Source organism: Pelophylax lessonae, assembly GCF_965119305.1.
Source record: "Pelophylax lessonae genome assembly, chromosome: 2".
Classification (NCBI taxonomy): Eukaryota; Metazoa; Chordata; class Amphibia; order Anura; family Ranidae; genus Pelophylax; species Pelophylax lessonae.
In genome coordinates this window covers 567,127,297-567,153,239 of record NC_138769.1, presented here as the reverse complement: position 1 = coordinate 567,153,239, position 25,943 = coordinate 567,127,297, and the positions used below count along the sequence as shown (strand labels likewise).

At 44.4% G+C, this 25,943-nt stretch overlaps 1 protein-coding gene across 50 annotated transcripts in view; it reads left to right on the top strand.

Moving 5' to 3' along the window:
• The window catches only part of NACA (nascent polypeptide associated complex subunit alpha), a 58,565-nt gene extending 41,227 nt beyond the window's left edge, over nucleotides 1–17,338 (top strand). For 47 of the 50 annotated variants that reach the window (XM_082244984.1, XM_082244989.1, XM_082244987.1 and 44 more), the window contains 8 exons: nucleotides 780–815; nucleotides 8,065–8,382; nucleotides 10,921–11,003; nucleotides 13,771–13,848; nucleotides 14,270–14,416; nucleotides 14,545–14,673; nucleotides 16,308–16,430; nucleotides 17,218–17,338. In XM_082244984.1, the coding sequence (XP_082101110.1) occupies nucleotides 780–815; nucleotides 8,065–8,382; nucleotides 10,921–11,003; nucleotides 13,771–13,848; nucleotides 14,270–14,416; nucleotides 14,545–14,673; nucleotides 16,308–16,430; nucleotides 17,218–17,232 (929 nt within the window). In that variant the 3' untranslated portion in view covers nucleotides 17,233–17,338. The remainder of the gene's footprint in view (nucleotides 1–779; nucleotides 816–8,064; nucleotides 8,383–10,920; nucleotides 11,004–13,770; nucleotides 13,849–14,269; nucleotides 14,417–14,544; nucleotides 14,674–16,307; nucleotides 16,431–17,217) is intronic. The other 3 variants (XM_082245017.1, XM_082245016.1, XM_082245010.1) reach the window with 1 other exon arrangement.
• Nucleotides 17,339–25,943: the final 8,605 nt, after the last annotated feature.

The following is a 25,943-nucleotide window of genomic DNA, read 5'->3' as shown; positions in this document are numbered from 1 at the left end:
GAAAAGGGGACAAGCTTTTTTTACACAAGCAGACATCCACCTTGCCTTCCTCCGCAGCCAACAGCACATGAAGGGAGGAGGTGGGTGGACCGATTCAGCAATAGGGTCGTAGGAGGGTCCGCTGTGCATCCTGGGTCCCTCTCCCCCGAGACGTCACTGGTTGCTAGACGCCAGTCGGCTGGCTGTCTAGCAACCCCTGTAGGTCACAAAGAAGCGCCGGCTTAGGATCGCAGCGGTCAGCAGAGATACCCGCAAATGACAGGGAAGTGAAGGGCTCACTTTTTACTGATATCACCGGCCATACATTTTCGGCATCCTTAACCCCTTATCGGCCGAAATTGGATAGTCACATTTTCGGCCTAAATTATCGGTGCCCCTCTAATTTAAATGTTTAATTTCCTTTTTAATACACAAAAGAAGAAAAAAAACGTTAGTTATTAATTACCAGCAAAGTAAATTAATATGGGTACAGTGCTGCATTACTAAGTCTACTAACACAGCTGAAAACTGAAGAAATTGTAATAAACTATTAGAACTCTAAAGCATGTTCAGAGATATCAAATATATGTTCTTCCGGTTGGCTATCGTATGTGTATCTTTAATCAGATATAGGGTTTGGTATACAATACTGTATAGTAATGCATTAGAAAGGGAAATTTCTCTCTTCCTTTTGATCTTTGCCAAAATTTAAATTCTGAGGGGTTTTTTTTTTTCTCCGTGTTTATGAAAACTTGTCTCACATTCAGGTCCATTTTCCATTTATTTTGTTGATCTTGCAGAAACCAAGGTCCCTGTTTCTGATGTGCAGACTTCAGGTATCATCTGCATATAGTTCTGTGTGTGTGTGTTTTTTTATTTTTTATTTAAATCACTAACACACATTCTGTTCAGCTTGGTTCATAGATGCTTTCTCACCTGAATGATTTTGATAGCATTTCTAGTTATCTGCATGTTGTATAGATAGTAAATACTAATATGACAAGTTACACTGTTCTCTGCTCTCCAGCATAATGTGCAGTTGTATAACCAAACCTGTCTTATTGCAGTGATTGTATGCTAAATAGGAAGGAAAGGCTGAGTGACTGATCTAAACAGGAACACGTTACCCCCCCCCCCCCCCTCTTGTCAGGCTAAAATGTATTTGTCCTTTAAGGTCATAGTTAATCCGTGAAATATCTATTACATATGTACAGTAAAGTTGTCCTCTCCTTCACCTTTTTCACAGAATCAAGTGCAAATGATTTTGTTTTCATTTCTGGGAAACTATTATTTGTACCCCTTTAACAACCTTAGTCAATCTACTTGATCAAAAATGGAGCATAGTAAAGTTTCCACACAGAATATGTAATTGTATTGTGACATCTATTCAATAAACAATGGGGGTTTTGACTTTCTGTAAAATCCATTTCTCTGATGATCATTGATGGACAGCTCCTGATTCTTCATAACCATTGGATTATACTGCCCCCTACAGTAGGACACTAGGCAGGAAAAAGCTTGACTATGCCTGTGGGCAGTCCCAGGGGGTATACACTCAGCTAAAGGCACTCCGTTTTGTTACAAGCAGTGTCAGAAGAAAGCCAACTTTGCTTTGTCAGTCAATGAACATTAAAGAAATTGATTTTACGGTAAATCAAAAATCCCATTTTCTCTTTCATTCATTGACGGACACAGCTCCTGATTCTTCTTAACCATTGGGACATCCCACAGCAGTGTTAAACATAAGGGGTGGGAAAACAGCAGAAAAAAATTCCCAAGGCTAACCATAGCCAACCAGGTAACATGGAGCTCAACCAAAACAACTAGAGCTCACCTGAAAACAATACAACCTCAAAAAGGACCAGGTCCTCTAAACAGCAGCCTGCAAAACTTTTCGGCCAAAAGAAGCATCCGCAGATGCCAACACATCCACTTTGACAAAGTGTGCACAGACGACCAGATGGCCGCCTTGTAAACCTACAGTACTGACTCCTGAGTTCCATTGAGAGAATACTGTAGTTAAGCATATTCATTTGATATAGAACACAGAGGCGTGTCAACACAGGTGGGGCACAAGAAAAAGGAAGAGTGAACGAAGATGGAAGGAGATGGTGGAAAAAGGGGGCAAGGGAAAGCGGAAGGGTTGGTGTTGGTCCTGCGGGGCGAGCGCCCGGGAGCATCTAAATTGAGAGAAGAGTGGCATTGAATCTGGATGGAGGGATATGCGTCGTCAATGGGTGCCACACTTCAAGAAATTTATCATGAGTCAGTAACTATAACAGTCAGTTTTTCGTTCGTCAGAATGTCATCCATACGATTTTTGACTGCTGAGTAGTGGGTTTTTCCAAGCTTTAGCAATAGTCCATTTTGTAGCAGTAAACAGATGCTGAGCCAATTGGCGTTGTTGACGAGACAGTTCAATTATTGGCTTGCATAAAAGGGCTTCATAGGGGTCTCTTTTTAGATTAATGTTAAAAATGGTGCAAAGCGGGGCGTAAACCCTAATCCACAGTCTGCACACCTTGGGGCATGTCCACTAAATGAGCCATAGTTCCCTCCTGGGAGCATCCCCGGAAGCATAAGGGGAGAATATGTTGGTATAAACCTGGCCAACCTAGCTGGGGTGTAATAGCATCTGTAGAATACCTTGTATGCATTCTCCAAAATCGGTACATTACGAGAGCATTTCAACAGAGCAGCTGTCATATGTTGCCAATTTTCCCCATCCAACTGCCTCCCCAATTCTTTTTCCCACTGCGAATGATAAGTCAGAAGTGGAGGTTTATCACGAGAGATGATAGAGGCATAAAGAAGCGATATGAGCCCCGGCGAGTGAGATCTTACCCTGCTAAGGCTCTCAAAGGGCGTTAATGTATAGGGTAAAGGCTAGGATTTGATAAGTTGTTGGAGGAAATGTCAGAGTTGAAGTTATCTATAGTGTTCACGTAGGAGAATTTCATGGGAGGATCTAAGATTCAAAGGGGAGTATTTTTAGTAGGAGTAAATAGCGAATGGATATCCACGACACCATGATCAGTCCACCAAGAAAATTGCTGAGGGTTTATATAACCAGGTTGAAACATGGGGCAATAGCAGTGGCAGATGGGTGGGCAGAGTAAGGTTAGCTGAAAATTTGACTGGGTCCCACAAACGAAGGGAATGAGTCAAGTATGGCTGCAAGTTCGTCGGACGGTATTTTGGAGGGAATCTACTAAATCGATCGTGGCATCTGAAGTGTCATGCAGATGTGATAGGGGGGCTATAGACGCCGCAGTGTAGTAAACGCCCAATCCTTTTCGAGGTCCAACCGTGAGTACATATGGAGTCTGACTTCCTAAAAGACTCCATAGCTGCCAAGTACACCCTGATTGCCTGAACCACATCCAGGGAATGCAGAGCAATTTCCTTAGGATGTTTAGGCCTTGGACATTGGGAATGCAACACAATGTCTTCATTCAAATGGAAATCGGAGACGACCTTTGCAAGGAACAACGGACAGGGAAGAACCACCTTAGCTCTGTAAACCAACAGGTAAGGTGAATGACATGACGCCGCCGCCAGCTCCTACACCCTGCACGTAGAAGTAATAGCCACCAAAAAAGTCTGCCTTCTGGGACAACGTAAGCAGGGGAACCTCCCAATATTTTCGGAGGGAGATCCTGGATAACTGACAATACTAATTTGAGGACCCACGGTGGTAATGGAGACTGCATTGGAGGAACCAAGTGTCGAGCTCCCTGGATAAAGGTACCCACCAAGAAAAGCGTGGCCCTTCGACGTTGAAATAAAACCACCAAGGCCGAAACCCGGCCCCTGATGGTACTCAAGGCCAGGTGCTGCTCAACCCCTCCATTGGAGGAAAGCCAAGATCCAAGCCACCGAAAAGGAGCAAAGGAGAACCCCAAAAGACTCGCCCCGCAACGTACGTCTTCCAAATACGATGGTAGATTTTCAAGGTGTCCATCAGAGCAGTCAGACTCTGCTCGCAGAAGATGATCACCAGGTACCCCCCCTCCCCAGCACATATTGGTGAGCGGAGCTGAGGCCTGCACACGCTTGCTTGCCAGACTGGAGGGACCCCCGGGGTCTAGATTATTCCATTTGTCGCCCAGTCCGGCAGTTGATAGTAGATTCTTACAAGAACAAAATAACCGAGGAAAAAATCCATTTAAAAGGAAAAAAAATTGCCAGGACCAGAGATCCCAGCAAGGAACTAGGTCCTTACATCCTGACTATAGCCGAGTGTGTGTGTGTGTGTGTACCCCCGGAACTGTCCATAGGCGGAGTAGTCAAGCTTTTTCCTGTCTAGTGTCTTACTCCTGTAGGGGACAGTATAACCCAATGGTTTAGAAGAATCGGGCGCTGTGTCCATTATTGAACGAAAGAGAATTTTTCTTTTTTTTTTTTTTTTGGCAAATATTGCTTTTGACTTTGCTTTATCCATGGGGATATCAGTAAAAAAACAAACCTTCCCCTTTTAGAGGATTTATGTGAGTTAATTGCTTAAGATTTGTTAAAGGGTTCACCTTTTATAGAAAAAATGTAAAGGTGAATGAACGCCATACCCCCCTGGGGGGTGCGCATGAACAGCGCCGACCAATCAGAATCCAACTGGTTCGGACTAGAAGCACTGACGGAGATGAGGGAGAACATAGGGATTTCAAATTCCAGGGCTGGCTGCAAGAGCTCTGACAGTGGAGGGGAGTACTGCAGGGAGGGGGCCCAGTGTTGGTTTACTTTTAGAAGTACTATTTTTTTGTAGAGGTGAACTAACACTTTCAGTTTAGCTGTGTGTTCTAAATTGTCAGTGGGAATGAAATGTCTTTTTAAAAAATGATGTAAAAATGTAGTTGCCCAAGTTTTTTTGTATTTAACTTTGGCTTTGCTACAAAGATGCCACCTATTTCAGTAGTGATTTACCTAGAAGGTATAGTTCAAACAAAACCAAGCAACTGTAATATGTTTTTGTCATGTTTTGCATGGACATAAATAACTTTTCTCCCCCAATTTTTTTCTTTGCTTATAAATTTGATGTTGCGCTTTATTAATGTGGCCTTCTGTTTCCACTGGATTTTAAAGCTGATGTAGTTAATAGTGCTATAGGCCAGCCTGAGGTGGAAAGTCTGTCTGCACTGCTTGCCTCTAACCTCATCCATCAAGAATGTGATGATTTGTGTGTGGCATGTGTAGTAGCTCCCTTTAGCTCTCCTGAAGACACTGTAGTTATACCTACAGAAACCTCAGGGGCGGATGTTATTCTGCCAGCAGATGTGGCTAGTGACTTTGAACAGCCTTATATTACAGATGCAGCTGGTTTTCTGGATGTTAAAGTGGAATATGACAGTGCCAAAGCCAGTCCTGATGATACTGAAGTAATTACGATTCTGGAAAATAAGTCTCTTGGGAATTTATCAGCTAACCCAATTCCAGGATCTCGTGCCAAGCATTTAATTCAAAATGCTTTAATAACTGAACAGGGCTTGCCACCAGAGATGAAAACTCCTTTAGAAGATCCAGTTTTTCAAGTCAACCCTGAAGTCAGTCAGAATTTGGATGAGGTAGCTGAAGATGATACAAATAATTGGATTAATACGAATGAATTGTTTTCTAATGTATCAGATACATGCATTGATAACCGAAATCCTGATGTCATCGATGCACCCAGTTCTGCCTTTGGCATGACAACTGAGACTTCGCATCTGCAAGATGTCAATACATTTGTTGTCACTTCAGGAGCTTCTCCTATAGAAGTAATGCTGGAAGCCAGATTGGATTATCTTCCTGAACGTGTTATCGAGTCCAAGTTTGAAGTAGCTCCTCAGTTAGCTGATAAGTTGCCTGCAGCCTTACAGATGCTGCCTAAAGATCTTGTGGTGGAATATAAGATACTGGAAGAAGTGCATATGGCAGATTCTAAAATCTCACTGGAAGAAAAAAATCCTCTAAATGAAACAATACCATGTGAGGGAGAAGTACTGAAGTCTGATTACCTGTTACCATCTGAAACTGAGCTTGTTGTAAACTCCGTGACCTTGGATAATTCACTTTTAGAAATGCACATTCAACATTGTAAAGCTCATGTGTCAACTGAAGAGCTGCAAGCTGCTAAAACCATTTTACCAACAGAGTTTGAAATACCTGCTGCTGTCTGTAAAACTAGTGCATTCATTTTAGAGGACTTACCTGTAGCTTCTGATATAAAACCCGATGCTGAATCTTTCTCTCACGAAATGCCAGCAAAAGGGATGCCTGTTGCGGATTCTGAATCCACAAGACCAGCAGAGGAGATGGCGCTACTGATGTGGGAAGAGGGCATGCCTGCTGACTCTGAAATTAAGGTTTTAAGTGTGGTGTCTAAAGACAAACTCGCTGCTGATTATGCAGCCAAAGAACCGACTAGCGGTGTGGCAGCTTCAAACCCTGTTTTTTCTGTGGTGGCCAAGGAGGAGGCTCCAGCTGATGACCCTGAACCTGCTACATGCCCAAGAGAGGAATTTGTGGCTGCTGTACAAACTGATAAGGCTCTGGCTTCTGACTTTGTAGCTGGCACCCTGATGAAGGAAGGTGCTATTGTTGCTGCTTTAACTGAGGAAGATGTCCTGGCTGTTGACTATAAAGCGGTCTCACTAACTGAGGAGTCTCTAACCAGTAGCTATAAAGTGTCTGCACAAACCAATGAGACTCCAGCTCCTGACTGTGAAGCGGCAGAGGAGGCTGCTCTAGCTGCTAACACTGACCTGTTGACTGAGGAAAAAGTGGCCTTGGCTGCTGACTTTAAAACCACTGCATCAATTCAGAAGGAAGATCTTTCCTTCAGTTCTAAAGCTGCTGAGAAAGACACTCTGGCCACAGACTTTGAAGCCCCCGGGGAAGAGGCTCCGCCTGCCGACCCTGAAGCCCCCGAGGAGGCGGCTCCGCCTGCCGACCCTGAAGCCCCCGAGGAGGCGGCTCCGCCTGCCGACCCTGAAGCCCCCGAGGAGGCGGCTCCGCCTGCCGACCCTGAAGCCCCCGAGGAGGCGGCTCCGCCTGCCGACCCTGAAGCCCCCGAGGAGGCGGCTCCGCCTGCCGACCCTGAAGCCCCCGGGGAGGCGGCTCCGCCTGCCGACCCTGAAGCCCCCGGGGAGGCGGCTCCGCCTGCCGACCCTGAAGCCCCCGGGGAGGCGGCTCCGCCTGCCGACCCTGAAGCCCCCGGGGAGGCGGCTCCGCCTGCCGACCCTGAAGCCCCCGGGGAGGCGGCTCCGCCTGCCGACCCTGAAGCCCCCGGGGAGGCGGCTCCGCCTGCCGACCCTGAAGCCCCCGGGGAGGCGGCTCCGCCTGCCGACCCTGAAGCCCCCGGGGAGGCGCCTGCCGACCCTGAAGCCCCCGGGGAGGCGCCTGCCGACCCTGAAGCCCCCGGGGAGGCGCCTGCCGACCCTGAAGCCCCCGGGGAGGCGCCTGCCGACCCTGAAGCCCCCGGGGAGGCGCCTGCCGACCCTGAAGCCCCCGGGGAGGCGCCTGCCGACCCTGAAGCCCCCGGGGAGGCGCCTGCCGACCCTGAAGCCCCCGGGGAGGCGCCTGCCGACCCTGAAGCCCCCGGGGAGGCGCCTGCCGACCCTGAAGCCCCCGGGGAGGCGCCTGCCGACCCTGAAGCCCCCGGGGAGGCGGCTGAGGCTGCCGAGTCAACTGTGGAACCTCTTGCCGCCGGCTACAAAGTCTCTGAGCAGAGCGAGGAGGCATCAGTGGATGCTGATAAAGTGATGGATATATTCAAAGCAAGCTCTAAGGTTCTACCGATAGAATCAGCTCCTATATCTAATGAACAAGAACTAATTCACTTCCGTACCACTGATTCAATCCCGCATGATGATCCCTATGCAAGTACTTACCATTTTGAGCCAAAGCATGCCAACTCCAGTATTTCACTGCCTGCTGATGTTTCACTGAAATCTCTTAATGACACAGCTAAGTCTGACTCCCTACTCATGGTTTGCACCACCTCTCTACTAATGCCTGCTTCTGCTGCATCTGTTATCAGCAATGATTTGACCCTATCTACTGACCATTCATTTTCTCCTTCTTCTAATGTGTCGTCTTCTCCTCTTCTAGCTAGTAAAGCTGAGAGCGTTTCCTCTCCTACGCAGCCCACTCCAGAGCTAGATACGGCAAGTCCTGCCAAAGAGCTAACCCTTCCTGCTGCTTTGCCTTCTTTAGAGCCTGTGTCCCCTATTCCTATTTCTATTTCTCCTCTTGCCTCTAAAACTGTCCCACCTGCACCCCCTGCTGAAGATGAGGAAATGCCACCCCTAATTCCTCCAGAGATTCCTGCTGAGGAGGCGGTCTTCCAACCTGTTGTGGTAAACATCGCTCCTCCCAAACTTCCTGTAGGCCCTCCTCTGAAGGAGCCCGTGCTGAAGAATGACAAGGGTATTCTACCTGGTGTTTTCTAGAACCTTGTTGCAGTGCATGGTGTTGGGCTTAAGGCCATTAAAATATTACTAACACAGTGTGAATTTTTTTTAGAAATATGGGTGGTTTTCTTTCCATTTAAATTTTAAGATGTTATGAAGTAGATGTAACAAATATTTGTTTTTCTTCCAATTCTCAAGGCCCTTACAATCCTTGTATTTTTAAGTTCCTGATAATAGCCATACCAATTATTTAAACTGAAAACCTAAGCTCAGTTACATACATGTCAATGTTCCACCACCTTCTTTTTTTTGTTAAAACTAATACTCAAATTCCAGTTATTTTCTACCTGGCTAAGTGGCAAAATGTTTAGCAGTTGTATAATATCATATTTGGCTGCTGATTTTAAAAAAGGGACATTTTTTTTTTAATGCATGTTTTAGTATAATTCCAGGAACACTGCACTCTGTCCTCATATGTGGATATAAAACTTCATATGCTTAATTGTTGTCCAGCCTTCTTTGCGGTGTGCACACTCTTCCATAGTCGCAGTTCTAAGAGTTTGCTTGAAATATCACCACTATGCTCTGTTGGGACATGTGTTGGTTTCACTGCATGGACTGCAGAATATGGAAAAGCTGTGTCCTTTAAAGTCTTAATAAACCCAGGACCATGCATTCACTATAGCTGATTTCCCACAGTACATGGAACATGAAAAAGCAGTTATTTTAGTAAATATAAACTGCTAAATACTTTTTCTCAGCAGTTATAGCAGTCTTGTGACTTCTATCAGTGTCCAGCCGAGCACTGGTTAAAGCTTGTAGGAGTTTTTTCATTTTCCTCTGACTGTCCTATGAGGCTGCATGACTCCTGGCCCTCTGTCAGGACAGTGCTGATTAGCCCTGTGCACATCACATGCACCCTTCCAAAATAAAAAAACTCATTAGCAATACACTCCAAACTTAGCATGTGCAGTGCCCTGTACTACTATCAGGAGATATAGTGGGGACTTTGGAAGAAGGGGAGGATCACAAAAGACAGGATCAAACAGCCTTTTTTCACAGTGCAGAGGATTACCATCTTAGGGTTAACAGGGAGTATAACAAGCATGCTTTATATGCATATATAGACTGATTTTACTGTTGTGGGTTTAGTAACACTTTAAAGACTTTTTGACCTGTTTAGTCTGGACAGTGATGCTTCTGAGGTATGTTGTTTAATGCCAAACTACAAAGAGGACACAGCATGGTGATTTCGTACTTTTAAAGTTTACTTGTTCTTTAAATTACAAAATGTATGTAGTGTTACGTAATTTTTAAAATTTAAAAAAGAGAAGTTTGAACAAAAGTGTATTAAGCTCTTTTATGGCAATGCAGGATTCACTATTGAGCATTGTGGCAGACATTTATGAAATACAATTGTTATTAAGGTAGCTCTAATGACAAGTCCTCTTGAGTATTGCAGTGAGGTCCATTTTGTGTCAAGTTAAGTCTAAGAAACCTCGCCATTAGTTTAGGCTTGGTATGCCCTGGAAGGAAAAACACCCAGTTGTAGCATGATTTTCTGTTGCTAACATTTATTGGAACACTTAGGGAAGGGCTGCGGCATAAAAACTAGAGCAAGGAAATCTGCAGATTTTAATTAATTTCCTCAAGCAGCCAGTGAGCTTCATGGTTTCTTTTCTCAGTAACTGAAATTTGACCTGAGGCAATGATTTCTTAGCTCTTTTTTTTGTACAGCAGCCCAAAAATAACTACCATGAATAGATGTAAGTGTATGTTATATTGAGTTCTCTGTTCTAGGCCTTCTTGCCTGAAGTCTCCAGAAATGTTGTCTGTTTAGATTTGTCTACTTTGGCCTGGTGTTCTTTTGTCACCCTGTTCTTTTGTCTAGTCCAGTCTAGTGGATGGTGTGCAAATAAACCATACTTCACAATGGCCATATCATGTTTGATTACATTTGGAATGCTATAACAAACCTAGGCCTCTCCTGGTAATATAGTCATTTTAGAATCTACTGTGCCTAGTTCAGTTGTAATTCTCAATTCAGCATCCAAATTCTCTAACCTAGCATCAGTAAGTATCCAATGTGTTTTAAGATCAACTTTGATTTCTACATTTATTGCTACATTTATAAAGACTAAATTGTGGAGTTTGATAAACTGGTAAAACACACTTGGTTCTTTAGTATTCTCTTATTGTAATCCAGGTGTTGCACCAGAAGCAGTCTTGTCTTTTTTGTGTAAGATTATTGTTCGTTTTGTGTTATTTGCATGGATTATGGACATTTTACATCTGAACAGTGAAGTTGGATTTGTGGAATTTTAAAAAGTGCAGGTAAATGCCACAAAGGCCATCTATCCAGGATATATAAATTTTAGTTTTTGTGCTTGTGGGTTTTTTTTTTTTTTTTTTTTTTTTTTTAGGCTGTAGATTGTTTTGGCAGTTTATTCAAACTAAGCTTTTACTTCGTTTATAGGTTTGTTGCAGTAATGTGAGTCCCAATTCCTCATCTGTTATAACAGAAGCCTAATTCTGGTTATTTTACTTTTTGCAGGTTCAGGAACAGAGTCAGACAGCGATGATTCTCCTCCAGAGTTGGAACAGGACTCCACACAAACATCCACACAGCAGGCGCAGGTAAAATGTTTAAGGAATTAGTGAAAGCTTCATTAGGATGAGAATTTTTATTTTTTTTTTACAACGTGACTAATTTCCAAAATTGCTTTAGTCTTGGCTGAAAACTCACATCTTTTAAAAAAAGAAACCTCATCTGGTTTGTTTTCTGACTTGAGTCAGTTGTGTGCTAGATGTGTAAAAGCATATTCCTAGTGGTATTTTTTTCTACAATGTTATCTTCTAAATGCAGTTGCTCCACAGACCCTAGATGTCCAAAATACAAGCATTAGGCCCCTTTCACAAAGGCGGACCATACAGATATGCCTGTCCATTTTTTTGGTTGATCTGAACGGTCACCTCATGCATGTCTATGGGGCATCGGATGTCAGCGGAGACATGTCCAATCCATCAAATCTGGACGGATGGAAACCCTATTTTTCCATCCGATTCCCCCATAGATATGCATGGGGACCTGACAGCTGTGTTTTCGCACACAGCGCGGAGAACAGCTGTCATCGTCCTGCTCAGCGGGGGATCGGCGGATCGATCCCCCGCTGAGATAAACGGAGACCGTTTGACGGACTCCTAGTGTGAAAGAGCCCTTAAAGTGCATGTCTGTGTGTAAAAAAAAAAAAAAAAAAAAAAGCAGCCTTCATTTAATCTTTACTCTTCATACACAATTCCATGTTCTTTATCCCTTTACAGTTGCAGTAAAGAAAAATACCTGCTGTCCCTTCCAGAAATAAAGTAACCTGTATACTCTGCCTTTGATGCACTAAAATCACAATTTATGTTAGTGCTACATAGTTCACTATGAACCTGGCAGTGCTGAAAACACTGTTTAAAGGCTAATGGCACTTTTCCACTGCCAGTACCGGCTCGGCCCTGCTTGGCTCTGTTGGTTTTCCACTGCATGGTACGTTGTTGGAACGGTTCGGTATGGTTTGCTTTTCCACTAAAGTAAAGTGGGTGGGATAACAATGATTCTCTGACCAATCAGTGGCTAGTAGTGACAAACAGTCAAGGCTGCATGCAAAGGATTGTGGGATATGGTACCGGTATGGCCCTGTTGGAACCACAACTGAGGTGGTACTGTTTAAGCCGCACCGTTCGTTTCCATGTAGTGGAAAAGCGCCACTGTACCGAACCATTCATATACCGTACTATGCGGTACCAGCAGTGGAAAAGCACAAAAGCAAACCAAAACCGTTGAGTTCCATGCAGTGGAAAAGCACCATAAGTTGACCTTAAAAAAATATAGATAATAAATGAACATGTTTTTGCAGGGAAGAAGTGCATTTTTTTCACAGGAGCCTGCAGAGCATTACATCTACAATCAGTGGATCACAGGTACAGTGTCAGGCTTCTGCAGACCTGCCAGATTTTTAGCCTAAACTTTTGTGCAGGCTTTCTGTTTAAAAGCGTCAATGGACTACGAGGGTGCTTAAAAGGGCCCTTGAGGTGCCATGGTGACAGATGGGATTTGTAGTTTCTTCATTCACTGTGCATGAATCCTGCACAACCACATAGATTTTGAAATGTGAAAGCGGGTGTGGGGAGAAGAACCGCTGCCCACTGTTAACAGGGAACTAAGGGGAGAGAGGGAGACTCTTTGAACATGTTACATGTTGCACCCTATTCAAAAGGAGAACCTATCTTTTTATAATTTGGTGCAGTAAAGGCAGTGTTGTCAGCCTAAATAGGAATTTGAAGCTTGATGAAATTCTAACAGATCAGCAGCTTTTTTTTTTTTTTCTTCATTTGCATTGTTTTTAATATGGAAACATGCATGTATTGCAGGCATCTACTGAATGTGTTTTTTTTTGTACCCTATACTTCACTTAAAACATGATTGGGTAGCTCTGCAATTCTATACTCATGGACTCGTTTTTGTTTGTCATTACAATTATGTTTTTATTTTATTATAGGCCACCCCCACCCTTTAATGCCCCTAGAATAATTAAAAAAAAAAAATACAAAACGTTGAAGTACTTAAAGCGGAGTTCCACCCTAAATTTATACTTGCTTCCATCTTCTCGCTCCGGGTCACCTGAAAAACAAATGGATAATCGCAATTTATATTTTCTCTACAAGGCAAGTAAAAAAAAAAAAAAAACTTACCTTACTTCCTTCTTCCTCCCCTCGGCGGCCACGGTGATTCGTCACTTCCTGGCCTTTGCAATGATTCCTGGGAGCTGAACGTCATCGCTCCCAGGAATCATTGCGCCTGCACCGGCCCCGACATCAGTTCCGGGGCGCGCATGTCATTCCCTTCTAAACAGCTTCTGGGCATGCCCAGAAGCTGTGGAGGGATGACGCTCGCGCACCGGAAGTGACGTCGGGGCCGGTGCAGTGCATCGTGGGACCGAAGAAGGAGGAAGAGGACACAGAAGAGGATCGCGCTGGCTTCAAGCTGCCCACACCTGAGATGGCAGCGCTGGACAAGACATTTTCAAGGTAAGTATTTCTTCTAAAAGGTAAGTGCAACCCAGGACAGATCAGAGGCTAGCCATTGTGGAATGTGCTAGCCTTGACTGTCCCGGGGGTATTTTTATTAAAAAATGTATAACCAGGGTGGAACTCCGCTTTAATATCAGAATTTACCAGAAGTTGGGTTTTTCTCAAATCTTTGTGTCTCTGCTTTTTTTTTTTTTTTTTTTTTTTAACATGCCGCATTTTCAAACCTGCGCATTTAAAAAAAAAAAAGTTAATCTGTCCTAGTCAGAACATGTTTATAAGGCTTATATAGGCTCACCATATACTAACGCCCTTTACACATCTTTTGCAGCTTGCTGCAGCAGCGGAAATAGATGAGGAACCTGTCAGCAAAGCAAAACAAAGCAGGAGTGAAAAGAAAGCAAGGAAGGTAAACTGTCCCATATATACGTGTCTAAATCATTGCAAATCCACATATTACTTCTAATTTGAAACAAAGCATTAAGCTTTGTTAATGGTATTGTCAAAGTTTTGAAAATGGTAAATGTCCTAGTTGCAGAAGAGCATTCTAGGGCTTAGAAATCCTCCCTAGGTTTAAAAGCTCACCTCCATTCAGTAATGTTTTTCTTTTTAGCTTGCATGACATTGGTGGGTTGACTTGTTTGCAGGCATTTGTTTTTCTATTGGTTTATCTCGATTAGTGCCACTTCCCAAAAGTAGTTTAAGAAATTTTGTAGAGAACTGTTGCTATTTGGTGTAATTTAAACTTTTTAACTTTTTATTTATTTATTTTTTCTTTGGCTTAATAAGCCCTGCTGTACTACATTTTTTTATTTTTCTTTCTTTCTTAGGCTATGTCAAAGCTGGGGCTTCGCCAGGTTACTGGGGTCACAAGAGTCACTATCCGAAAATCCAAAAACATCTTATTTGTCATTACAAAACCAGATGTATACAAGAGCCCAGCATCTGACACTTACATTGTTTTCGGAGAGGCTAAGGTGTGTACTGCAATCGCTTTATAATGTTGTCGGAACAGGATTTATTGCTATATATTGAATGTCATTTTGTTGCAATGTGTCTAATTGGGCTAAATCACACAATTATTTATTTTTTTCAACACTGCTAGATTGAAGACCTCTCACAACAAGCCCAGCTTGCTGCTGCTGAAAAATTCAAAGTACAGGGAGAAGCAGTATCAAACATACAGGAAAACACACAGACTCCCACAGTACAAGAGGAGAGCGAAGAGGAAGAGGTGAGATCTTTTTGAAGTTTACTGACAATGAACCGTTTATTTTACTTTTTGTATAACCTGGTTGATGATCATTGATCAAGACTATACGTGGCGTTTGGAGTTTTGTTCTGGAACACTGCCTAATAATGGCAGGACTGTAATACATAAAATACTCAAAAAAAAAAAAAAGCTAATTTATTAACAGTGAAATAAGGTGTGAGGCTTATTATTAACTAAGTTTGAGAATTAAAAGATCAAACAAGGACTCTAGTTGCTATTCATGGGTTCTCATTGTCTAGTTGTCAAGGGTAACGCCTATATAATGAAAAATGTAATACAGAGTTAGGCATTAATTCAAATATACTAGCTTTTCACCCTTTTGCCGCCACCCTGTTAAGAACAATGGGGGAACAGCACCACTGCTAGCTGGCCAGGTCAGTAATCCTTATGTAAGCTGCATTCCCCCCATGGCCATGAACTTGCAGCAGACTCCTCTGAATAAAAAAAATAGTTGGGATTGATGGCTGACATGCTGCTGATCACATCTGTTCACCTAAAATTTGACAACTACCTTCCTGTCACTGCTCTGCCTTATCTCTGCATATTCTCCCAGCACTTTGTCATCTCTTCCCTTTAAAATGCCTCCAACACTGTTTTTAGATTTAGTAGGCATTTTGTAAGTTTTTTTTGTCCTGTTCTAGTCTAACGATTGTAGTGTATTTCGAGCAAAAATGACAATGAAACTTAAATGTAGTAGCTCAAGGGGTGGTCAAATTCAACATTTTCGAGCTATACTATCAGAATTGAAGCCTGCTCTTGAGAGAGCTGGGGACAAGCTCCTGGAAACATAACAAGCAGCTCAAGAAGTGCACATGCAACTTGTAATTTCCTCTAATTTTACTTTTTTTTTATTTTTTTAATTTTGTTTCTTAATAGTTTTTTCTTCAATATTGAAGGAAATTCTTCAGAGCACACGTTGCTCCCCATTGCACATTTAAAACACATTATATCCTACATCAACACATGTAGATGTTTGTCATAATGTGCAATAACACACTTATGACTTGTCCCAATGTATTTTCTTTGATTTCCGTTAAAACTGCATCTGGCAAAATAGCAAAGGTGCGAATCCAGCCTTACTGAGCCCTGGGTTACACTCCTCTAACCCCTTTAATATGCATAGGATTAATGCAAGTAAGTCTCGGTTTGCATATATGGGAATCGGATGCGTTTTGAACTGCATCTGATTCGCATAATATGAAACAGGGTGGCTATTAATGGAGCCAGTTCACTTACATGCAGGTCTGTAATGGTGCGAATTAGAAAAGGGTCCTGTGTGTTTTTCAGTCAGGTTCAGGTGCAATTTTAAGTGTCAATTTTACACCTGAACCACTGAATAGAAACCGGTCCCACATATATATGAACCGAGCCTAAGTGCTGTGATTTGAATGCATTGACGAGCACTATTGTGAAAAGTAAACAATTTACCTACTGCAGCTCAATGCTTGGAACCTTGTCTGTATGATTACCGGAATTAGTTACTTCAGCAGAATGCTTTCACTCTGAACACTGATTTGAAGAGACCTCTGTTTTCCATGATTAGATGATTAGATGCTTTGTTTCTACACATGTAACTTTTGCTTTTTTGATCTTAGGTTGATGAGACTGGAGTAGAAGTGAAGGACATCGAGCTTGTAATGTCACAGGCGAACGTGTCTAGGGCGAAGGCTGTGCGCGCTCTGAAGAACAACAGCAATGACATAGTAAATGCTATCATGGTACGTATGTATTCCAAAAACTCCAGGACATTGCAACTTGTTACAAGAGCAGTAACTCAGAACTTTCATCCTAACTAACAAAACATTTGCTTGTTTGGTCAGCCTACTGTGTAATCATTCCTACAATCTACCAGTTTGATAATGTGTGTAGAGTGCCATTCAATCATAAGCACGCCTTGCTGAATTGCCCACCCTTGCTGTGCACTATTTTTCCCTGGGGGCTTGGTGTGATTCATATCCCTAAAAACAATGTTTTGCTATCTAAACTATTGAACAAAGCTTTGCAACAAAGTCAAGTGGATGGTACTTTTTATATCCAGGTTCAGCAGTACAAATTGCAGCCTTGGCCTCCGGCTTGCTCACTAGTTATGGAATTACACCATCTTCACCTCTGTTCTATTGCCAGATAGTTGACCCAGGAAGTAGTAGAGTAGTTATAGCTGGGCAGTGGTGTGTATCTTTGTAATTCCTGAAATTGCTACTTTGTGTGCTCTGAGCACAGCTAAGACATGAAGCAGCTATTACGATTACTATGTTTTATTGCAACCCATATGCTCAAATGTAATTTTAAAAACCAAAAAAAGTGTAAAAAACAGCAGCCCACTAATCTGTATACTGGACCAGAAGTACATAAACAAAAATAATTATGCTATTTCTTTAAATGCAAAATAAATCCTTACAGCTACCTCTTGAACTCCAAAATGACAATGAATGTAAGTTGCAGCTATGAAAACCATGTTTGTTGAGAGAGATTATTCTTTAACTCTGCTTCTCTTGTCTTTTGTAGGAATTGACGATGTGAGGATCCTTCAGACTGATCTCCTTTCATCTTGCTCTTGGGTCGGTGCAGCTAGAATTGAGATTTATACTATTTCTATTGATTTAATAAACTTGTGGCTTATTGGTGACTTCGTGAAATATTGTGTTTTGTATTATTAAGCATTAACCTTTATTTGATTACTAGAATCCATTGATACAGCAACTTATTTTCTTTCAGTGATTGTGTGAAGTTGTCTTTAAATGGTGAAATGTCAATAGTTTTTAAATTCATTCATTGACGGACACAGCTCCTGATTCTTCTTAAACATTGCGTTATACTGCCCCTACAGGAGTAGGACACTAGGCAGGAAAAAGCTTGCCTACGCCTATGGGCAGTCCCAGGGTGTATACACCCACTCTTAACTGTATTTATTTTTTATTTTTTTTTTGCGCCTAGTCAGAAGTAAGAACCTAGTTCCTTGCTGGGATCTCTGGTCCTGCTGATTTTATTTTTTCCTTTTTTAAATGGGATTTTTTTCTATCTTTGTTATTTTGTTCCTGTGAAAATCTACAATCAATTGCCGGGTGACGGACTGGATAATCTAGATCCAGAGGGTCCCCCCCAGTCTGGCCAACCAGCACACGCAGGCGTCAGCTCCGCGCTAGTTTGGCCACAACATAGCCCCACTGGACGGGGGCTGGGTGCGAGTTAAATATCTTGCGAGGGCGCATACGACCTGGCATCGGTCGCAGCGTTCCTCCTGGCCGACAGCCGCCCACATTCTGACGGAGCGGTGGTCTGTCCGGAGCGGTGCCCACTATGTTCGTGGTATGGTAAGTAGCTGTCCCTCTTCTACTCCTGGAGGGTTTTGGGGTGGACATGGGCCCCTTCCCTGGGACGGCGGGACCCCCGGTTTCCTTTCCTTCCCCCCAGCCCCTCTAAACTTTCGGTGGTCACAGTGGGTTTTTCAGCCCCCCTTGCAAAGCCACGGCCTACTGGTCGGAAACTGTGGAGTGGCCCCTGTGAGGGTGGCTGAAGCCACTGCCTCCTGTTAGGGCATCGGCCCTCCCCTCCCTTGCCCCTGGGTGGTTAGCTTCGCTGGGGCTCGCGGCTGGGCGCCCCCACAAAAATTTAGGCTGCAGCTTGCGGGCCACTAGGCCATGCGGCCGAGTCCGGGCCCCTCCGTTGGAGGGCAGCCCCAGTGAGTTTGGCTGAAGGCCCCCACTCTTCCTTTGGGCATCTGCTGGAATGGGATCAGTGCATTTTTGCAGCTGGGCCTCCACGAAAATTTGGGCCGCTGCTTGTGGCCTGCTAGGCCATGCAGTCAGCTTGCTGCGTCCCTTGGAAGGGGTGGCACTGTGGGGGTGGTTCATGGAGATTCTTGACACCATTATTGTGTGGGGCACCTGTCCCTTTTTAGCACTGCGGGACCATCAGGGTACCCTGCCTCCACGTCACGGCGGGTGGCCCCCTTTTAAGAGGGCTATTGACTATTCTGCGGGGCTCAGAGGGCGACCCCCCCACTTGTCCCCTTTTTGCAGAGTCCAGTAGGTGGTCCTTGATCGGCGTCCGCTTTTGCGGGATCGCAGTCGGTGGCCCTCCCCTGATTGATACAGATCCTGAAATTGTTATGGAGTCATCCTTGGTCTGCATCCACGCATCCTTAGTGCTCAGATAGCAAAAATTATTCCTCTGCTCCTCTAGCTACGCATGAAAAGGCGCTGGTGGATGCACTGTTTGTCAGTGGATCACATTTTAAAAACGGAAGTTGCGGTTGATGCGTCGGAGGCGCTGGTCCCTTTCGGCACCCACAGGCCCTCCAAAGCGGCGAGGGTGTTCCCTTTTCCGCTTACTTTGACAACATTGTCACAAAACAGTGGGGTTGTCCAAATCGCAGTGGTTCCTAAGCTTGTTTGCCTTGCAGGATCCTTATGAGGATTAACTGCTTAAAAGGTGGACGGTCCCACCTGTAGCAGACTCGTCGATTTCCAGGTTGAATAAAGTTACCTTCATTCCGGTTGAAGAGTCTCCGGCCTTTACAGATCCAGCTGATAGGAGGGCGTAGGCTCTGGCCCGCCATATGTTCCCTGTGGCTGGTTCAGCACTTAAACTACTATTTACTATTGCCCTCGTGTCGCAAATTCTGACCGAGTAGGCTAAACTTTTTACTACGTCCTCCTGTCTTGCGGATCAGTTGATCAAGGGGCTACAGTTTATCTGTGATTCTTCTTTGGCTGCGGCTCCTTTGATTTCGAAGCTGTCTGTATCAGCAGTGGTTCTTCTGCGTATTATCTGGGCAAAATGCTGGTCTGCAGACCAGACTTCTAAGAAGGCCTTATCTGATCTCCCCCTTGTAGGGGATCACTTGTTTTGAGCTTCCTTGGATGACATCGGTAAGGGTCTCCACGGGGGGGGGGGGAGAGTATTTTTCTTCCGCTGGCTACCAAGGGCCAGGAACCCCGTCATAGACGTGGGCCATTCTCCTCGGCACATGAGCGTTTTTTTTTCCGTCCCTCATGGTCTCATGACAAGGGATCATAAGTCAGGACCTGTTCTGGCAAGCCACACGTAGGCTCTTCCAGACCTGTGGACAAGGCTTCCTCTGAATGAAGGGGGTGCCCTCATCTGTACCTGGGGTGGGGGGACGTCTTCGCTGGTTTCCAGAATCCATGGACTTCCCCAGTATAGGACGAGTGGGTCCACAAAGTTAATCGGTCAGGCTACAAGATCGAGTTCGGTCTTATCCTCCGGAAAGGTTCTTCCCTTCCAACTTGCACTTGTCCCCAGATCACTTACAGGGTCTCTTTGGGGCAGTGCAAGACTTGTTACTTTAAGGGGTGATTGTTCCGGTCCTGACTTCTGATCTTTTTCATGGGTTTTTATTAAAACCTCTTTACAGTTCCCATAAAAGAAGGCAAGGTACGTCCAATTCTGGAACTCCATGGCGCTAAACTGCTTTGTGCAGGTACTGAACTTACATGTGAAGTCCATTTGCACGGTAGTGGCGTCCCTATATTAGGGGGTTTTCTTCTCGCTTCTATCGACATCAAGGACGCCTACCCGCATATTCTAATATGTGCCGGTCACCAGCGCTTCCTCTGTTTTGCCATGGGCGAGGAGCAGTATGTTTGTGGCGTTGACCTTTGGTCTCGCCTCTGCTCCTGATCTTCTGTTGTATGTGAAAGACATGGGGGTTGGACCGCAATTGGCCTTGAGTACCATCAAGGGCCAGGTATCAGCTTTGGTTTTTTCCAACAGCCTTTGGCCACACGCTCCCTGGTGCGTACCTTTCTTTAGGGTGTCCGACATTTGGTTCCTCAATGCAGACTCCGTTGCCGCCCTGGGATCTTAATGTGGTGCTTCAGCTCTACAGAAGCTTCCCTTTGAAAGTATTCAGGAGCTTTTCCTGCTCCCAGAAGGTGTTTTTTTTAGTGGCTTTCACCTCTGCGTGCAGGGTGTCGGAACTGGTGGCGTTATCCCATCGTTCATCTTGTGGTAATTCACAAGGATAAAATGGTGCTTCGCCCCTGTCCGTCATTCCTTCCTAAGGTGGTCTCTGACTTTCATTTGACTGAAGACGTGTTGCCTAAACATCCAAAGGAAATTGCCTTGCATGCCTTGGATATTGTCCGGGCAACTAGGGTGTATCTGACAGCTACAGAGTCTTTTAGGAAGTCCTACTCTATTGTGCTCGCAGACTGACCTCACAAAGGGCTGTCCGCTTCCTCTGGGACCATTTCCAGACTGGTTCAGGCCTATTCCATCAAGGGTCAGGTTCCTGCTTTCTCTTTCAAGGCACACTCTATTAGGGCGTCTTTTGCCTCCTGGGCTTTCCATCGTCATAGGTCAGTGACGTAGGTTTGTTAGATGGCCACCTGGTTGTCGGTGCACACTTTTACAAAGTTTTTATAAGATGAATGTGCTGCCATCTGTGGATGCTTCTTTTGGCTGCAAGGTTTTGCAGGCTGCTGTTTAGAGGACCTGGTCCTCTTTAAAGGTTGTATTGTTTTTCAGATGAGCTCCAGTTGTTTATGGTAGAGCTCTGTTACCGGATTGGCTATGGTTAGCCTTGAGAATTTTTTTTCTGATGGTTTTTCCCTTCCCACCCCCCGTGTTTAACACTGCTTTGGGACGTCCCAATAGTTAAGAAGAATCAGGAGCGGTGTCCATCAATGAACGAAAGAGAAAATTGGATTTTTGACTTACCATAAAATGTCTCTAATGTTCGTTGACAAGCGTAGTTAAGCATTTTCCTGACTAGTGTCCTACTCCCTGTAAGGGGCAGTATAACCTAATGGGTAAGCAGAATCGGGAGCTGTGTCCGTCAATGAACATCAGAGAAATTAGCTGTGAGGTGTAGGAGCATTTGCCTTGCTCAGACCCCGTCACCATTTTTGCTTTGCCACATGCAATGCTTTCTGGCTGCAAGTTTTTTCCTGAAAATATTTTCTGGAAACGTAAATTAAAATTGGTATCCAGGTTTACCATGCATGTAATTACAGTACTTGGTAATTTTTTATATTTCTGTGTTTTTTACTGAGGTAGTAAAATCTCAAAAAGGCACAATTTTTGAACAATTGTGCAAACCCGTATAAGATCAAATACAAGTACAGGAATGTATTTTCTACAAGTTGTCCGTAAACCTAGAATCTCCTAACGGTACACAGGGATATCCCAGCAATGAGTGATCTGGATAGAATTATTAGTCGGGGTAACAAGACAGCAGTATATAAGAGTATGAGAAGAGAAAATTAAAAAGAGGATAAAGTGGAACTCCATTGTACATTGCTATTTGTACCGTCAGTACAGAACTATGTGTTCCATCAAAATATGTGGTTATTGAAGAAATCCGATAAGCAAAGAGAGGAGAAATTGTGAGAGGAAAAAGGTAGGGAAAAGTAAAGGAAAGGAGACGTCGTCAGAATTTCATTAAGGTATGGATAAGTATCGTATCCATGTATCCCATGTTGCATCGAATTTCCTGGTGGCGTTGGCGGAGTTGTGGAGAATACAGGTAAGTCTATCATTAACCATTATGCAGGTAAGTTTAGTCTTCATGTATTCAAAGGGAACTGTTGACTGCTTCCAGTATTTAGCAATAGTTTTTCTGGCTGCTAAGAATATATAGGTATTGAGTTTTGTCAATTTCTTGGGAACGTCCTCGGGAAGTTTTTAAAAAAGCGCTGGTTCCGGGGATCTACTGATTTTTAACTTGTCACGGAGTGTATCAGATTAAAAACACGAATCCAGAATCTAGTGACTACAGGGCATTACCACCAAACGTGATACATTGTACCCATCTGGCCACAGCACCTAAAACAAATGGGAGATGCAGTCGGGTGCATTTTCGCAACTCTGGTCGGGACTAGATACCAACAAAGCACCGTTTTTATAGTTTGCTTTGATTAATATTGTGTTAATGGATATTTTGGATAATGCATAGGCAATATCTTGCCAGTCAGATAATTCAAGAGGTATTCAAGTCCCGTTCCCATTAAGAGTTTTTAATTAGGGAGTTTAGTGGTCGAATCAGTAAGAGTGGCATATACCATAGATAACCGTCCCTGTAGGAGGTTCTTCGTTTGACAAGATAATTCAAAATTTGTAATTGTAAAGGGTCTCTTTAGTAAGTTGAGTTTATATCGTATAAAAGAAATTAGCTGATTGTGTCAGAATAATTAATTTGAGGGCATTTGTAGTGTATCTTTAAAATATTGTACAGTGTGGTTGGTCGCCATTGAGGTAGTCCCCTTTCCTGGAAAACCCCTTATTAAGCCACCATAGGAATGGCATCATAGTCATATCGGGGGAGAACTCAGGGTTGCAAAACGGGGGGCCCGTGTTGACGGGTTTTACTCCCATCCCAAAGCGTTAGGGAATGGTACAGGGTAGGGCAACAAATAGGGGGATGAAGGTGTCCAGGAAGCCACACTTGGTAATTTTTTAAGCATAATTTTGTTGGAATGTAAAGCCAGTTGTAAACTCTTCTAGCCAATAAATAGATAAAAAAAAAAAAAAAACTGACATTTTAAAGGGTGCATCAAGGGAATAGAAAGTGTCCCAGATCATTCTTCACTATTTATTTTCTGTGCTGTCTTGTCTTTGCTAGTCCATTGGCTGCCATAATGGAGGAAATGGATGGAAATAAAACACCCTGCCTGACATTTCATAAATGGAGTGCTATCTTCCATTGGTGTGCTATGGTTAGTGCAAACAGCTGTCACGTCTCAGTGTGACCTTTTTCTACCCCAGGAAATATGCAGTAGATGAGTCTCACTCCACAGTAATAACTTTTTTCTCTTTTGTTCATCGATGGACACATCGATCCATAAATCATAACTAGTGGGTTATATTGCCTCCTCCAGGACTAGGACTAGTCAGAACAAAGAACACTTGGCTATGCCCATGGGCCATCCTCAGCTGGCATGTAACCCCTCTCTCTGCTCTAGTTAATCAGTTTTACTCTGTCTAGTTAGGAGTAAGGACCTAGGCTCCCGGCTGGGACCTCTGGTCCTAGCAATTTTCTCCTTCCTTACATCTTTTTTTGTTTTTTCTCTTGGGAGATCTACATTTAACAACCGGGCTGGGCGAAGGGCTTTATAATCTAGAGCCAGTGGTCCCCCCAAGCCAGCCAGTGAGCATGTGCAGACTGCAGCTATGCGCTTGGTCAAACGCGACATACCCTCACAGACAGAGGCTGTCCCGCGTGTTAAACGTCCCGCAGGGTCGCATATTACCAGGTTTTGATCTGAGTCGCATCAGTCCCTTGGCCGACAGCTCCCCTACTTCGGTGGCGAGGAGTTCTGTCTGGAGAGTTACCCACACCATGGAAGGGTAAGTACAGTCCCCCTTCTCCCCTTTTGGTGGTTTTCTTTGGGGTGGACGCAGATAACCTGTAGGTTCCCTCCTCCCATCCTTAAATCCCTCACTGAGCTGGGCTTCCCCCACTCCAGTTCCCCAGAGAATGCAGTAGAGACCACTGCACTGAGCTGGGTTTTCCCCACTCTGTAAGGGTCCTGCAATAGTGTGTGTTCCACCCTGGTAGTCTGGAGGGGTCCCAATGTAGGAAACCCTTAGGTGCATGTCCTGCTGTTTGCAGTGTGGCTATAGTGCAGGGGGGTCCCAGTGCAAAGACCGGTGCAGAGTGCACAGCAGAGCCCCCCTAAACGTGTCCTACCTTCAGGGGGGGGTCCCCATGCAGAGGGTGCAGGAAAGATCCTGGCAGCATGCTTCAGTGTCTGTAGCTGATGGTGGTCATTTTCCCTTAGTCTGGCTGGTCTCCGGTTGACGGCCATGTTTGTGTAGCCGGATAATGTCACTGGGGCCATTTCCCTTAGTCTGGGAGATGCTGGAAACAACTGAAGCCTCGTGGGGGATGCCAAAGCTTCTCCTCTTCCTCCTCCTTAGTTTCCACTTCCTGTGCCCAGGACATATAAACAGGGATAGCATCTATGATGATGCTGGGTGTTAGGATTGAGTTCACCTGCTGGTGGCACTGTGTTGCCCTGGGCTGAATGCTGCACTTCCAGTGTCCACCAGCAGGTGTCTCCCAGAAGCCAGCAGGCTTCTATGATCACTTAAACTGTGTTCAGCTGCCAGGTGGCTATTTAACCACTTGCCGACCGCCGCACGACTATCTACGTCGGCGGTCAGCCCCTCACAGGCAAACTAACGTAGGGCTACGTTGCTTGCTTGTGAGGGTCTAGGGAGCGAGCGCGCGCCCCCCGGGGCGCGCTCCCGCGTGGTCACGGACCCCCCCGCGCGTGTGACCAGCGGACCCGATGTCCGCCGGTCACTCGGCGATCGGCGGGGGAGAGGGAGAATGTCAGGCAGCTTGTGTAAACAAACTGCCTGTCATTCTCCTCGCTGCAAAGACACTGATAAAACGGATCTGGTATGTAGATCCGTTGATCAGTGTCCTTACAGCTAGAGCCACAGCCAATCACAGTAGAAACCACGCCCCTAGGGACACACACAGCCCCTCCCTTCCAAATAAAGTTAACCCCTTCACTACCAGTGTATTTTTACAGTAACAGTGCATATGTATAGCACTGATTACTGTAGAAATGTCACTGGTAACCCCAAAAGTGTCAAAAATGTCAGTCAAGGGTCCGATCTGTCCGCCGCAATGTCGCAGTACCGCAAAAAAAATCGCAGATCGCCGCCATTACGCGTTAAAAAAAAAAACAACAAAAATGACAAAAATCTTTCCCTTTGTTAGTAAACGCGATAACTTTTGCGCAAACCAATCAAAATACGCTTTTTGCGATTTTTTTTACCAAACATAGGTAGCATAAAATAAATTGGCCGAAAATTTTTAAAAATTTTGATTTTTACATTTTTTTTTGGGGGAATTTCATATTAAAAAATGTGAAAAATATTGCTATTTTTGCAAAATTGACGCTCTTTTTTTGTTTATAGCGCGTGATCAAAAAATCGCACAGGTGATCAAATACCACCAAAAGAAAGCTCTGTTTGTGGGAAAAAAAGGACGTCAAATTCGTTTAGGTACAGCGTCGCACGACCGCGCAATTGTGCGTTAAATTCACGCAGTGCCGAATCGCAAAATACCCCCTGGTCGGAATGGGGGTAAAATCTTCCGGGGCTTAAGTGGTTAAGGCTGCTCCTCCCTTTCCCAGGCGCGTCACTATTATGTCAGGGTTCAGCAGCAGCTAGGGAGACCAGACACATGTAGCTACACATCTAAACGGAGACCAAACAATATAGATAACCTTAAAGTGAGATTTATTACA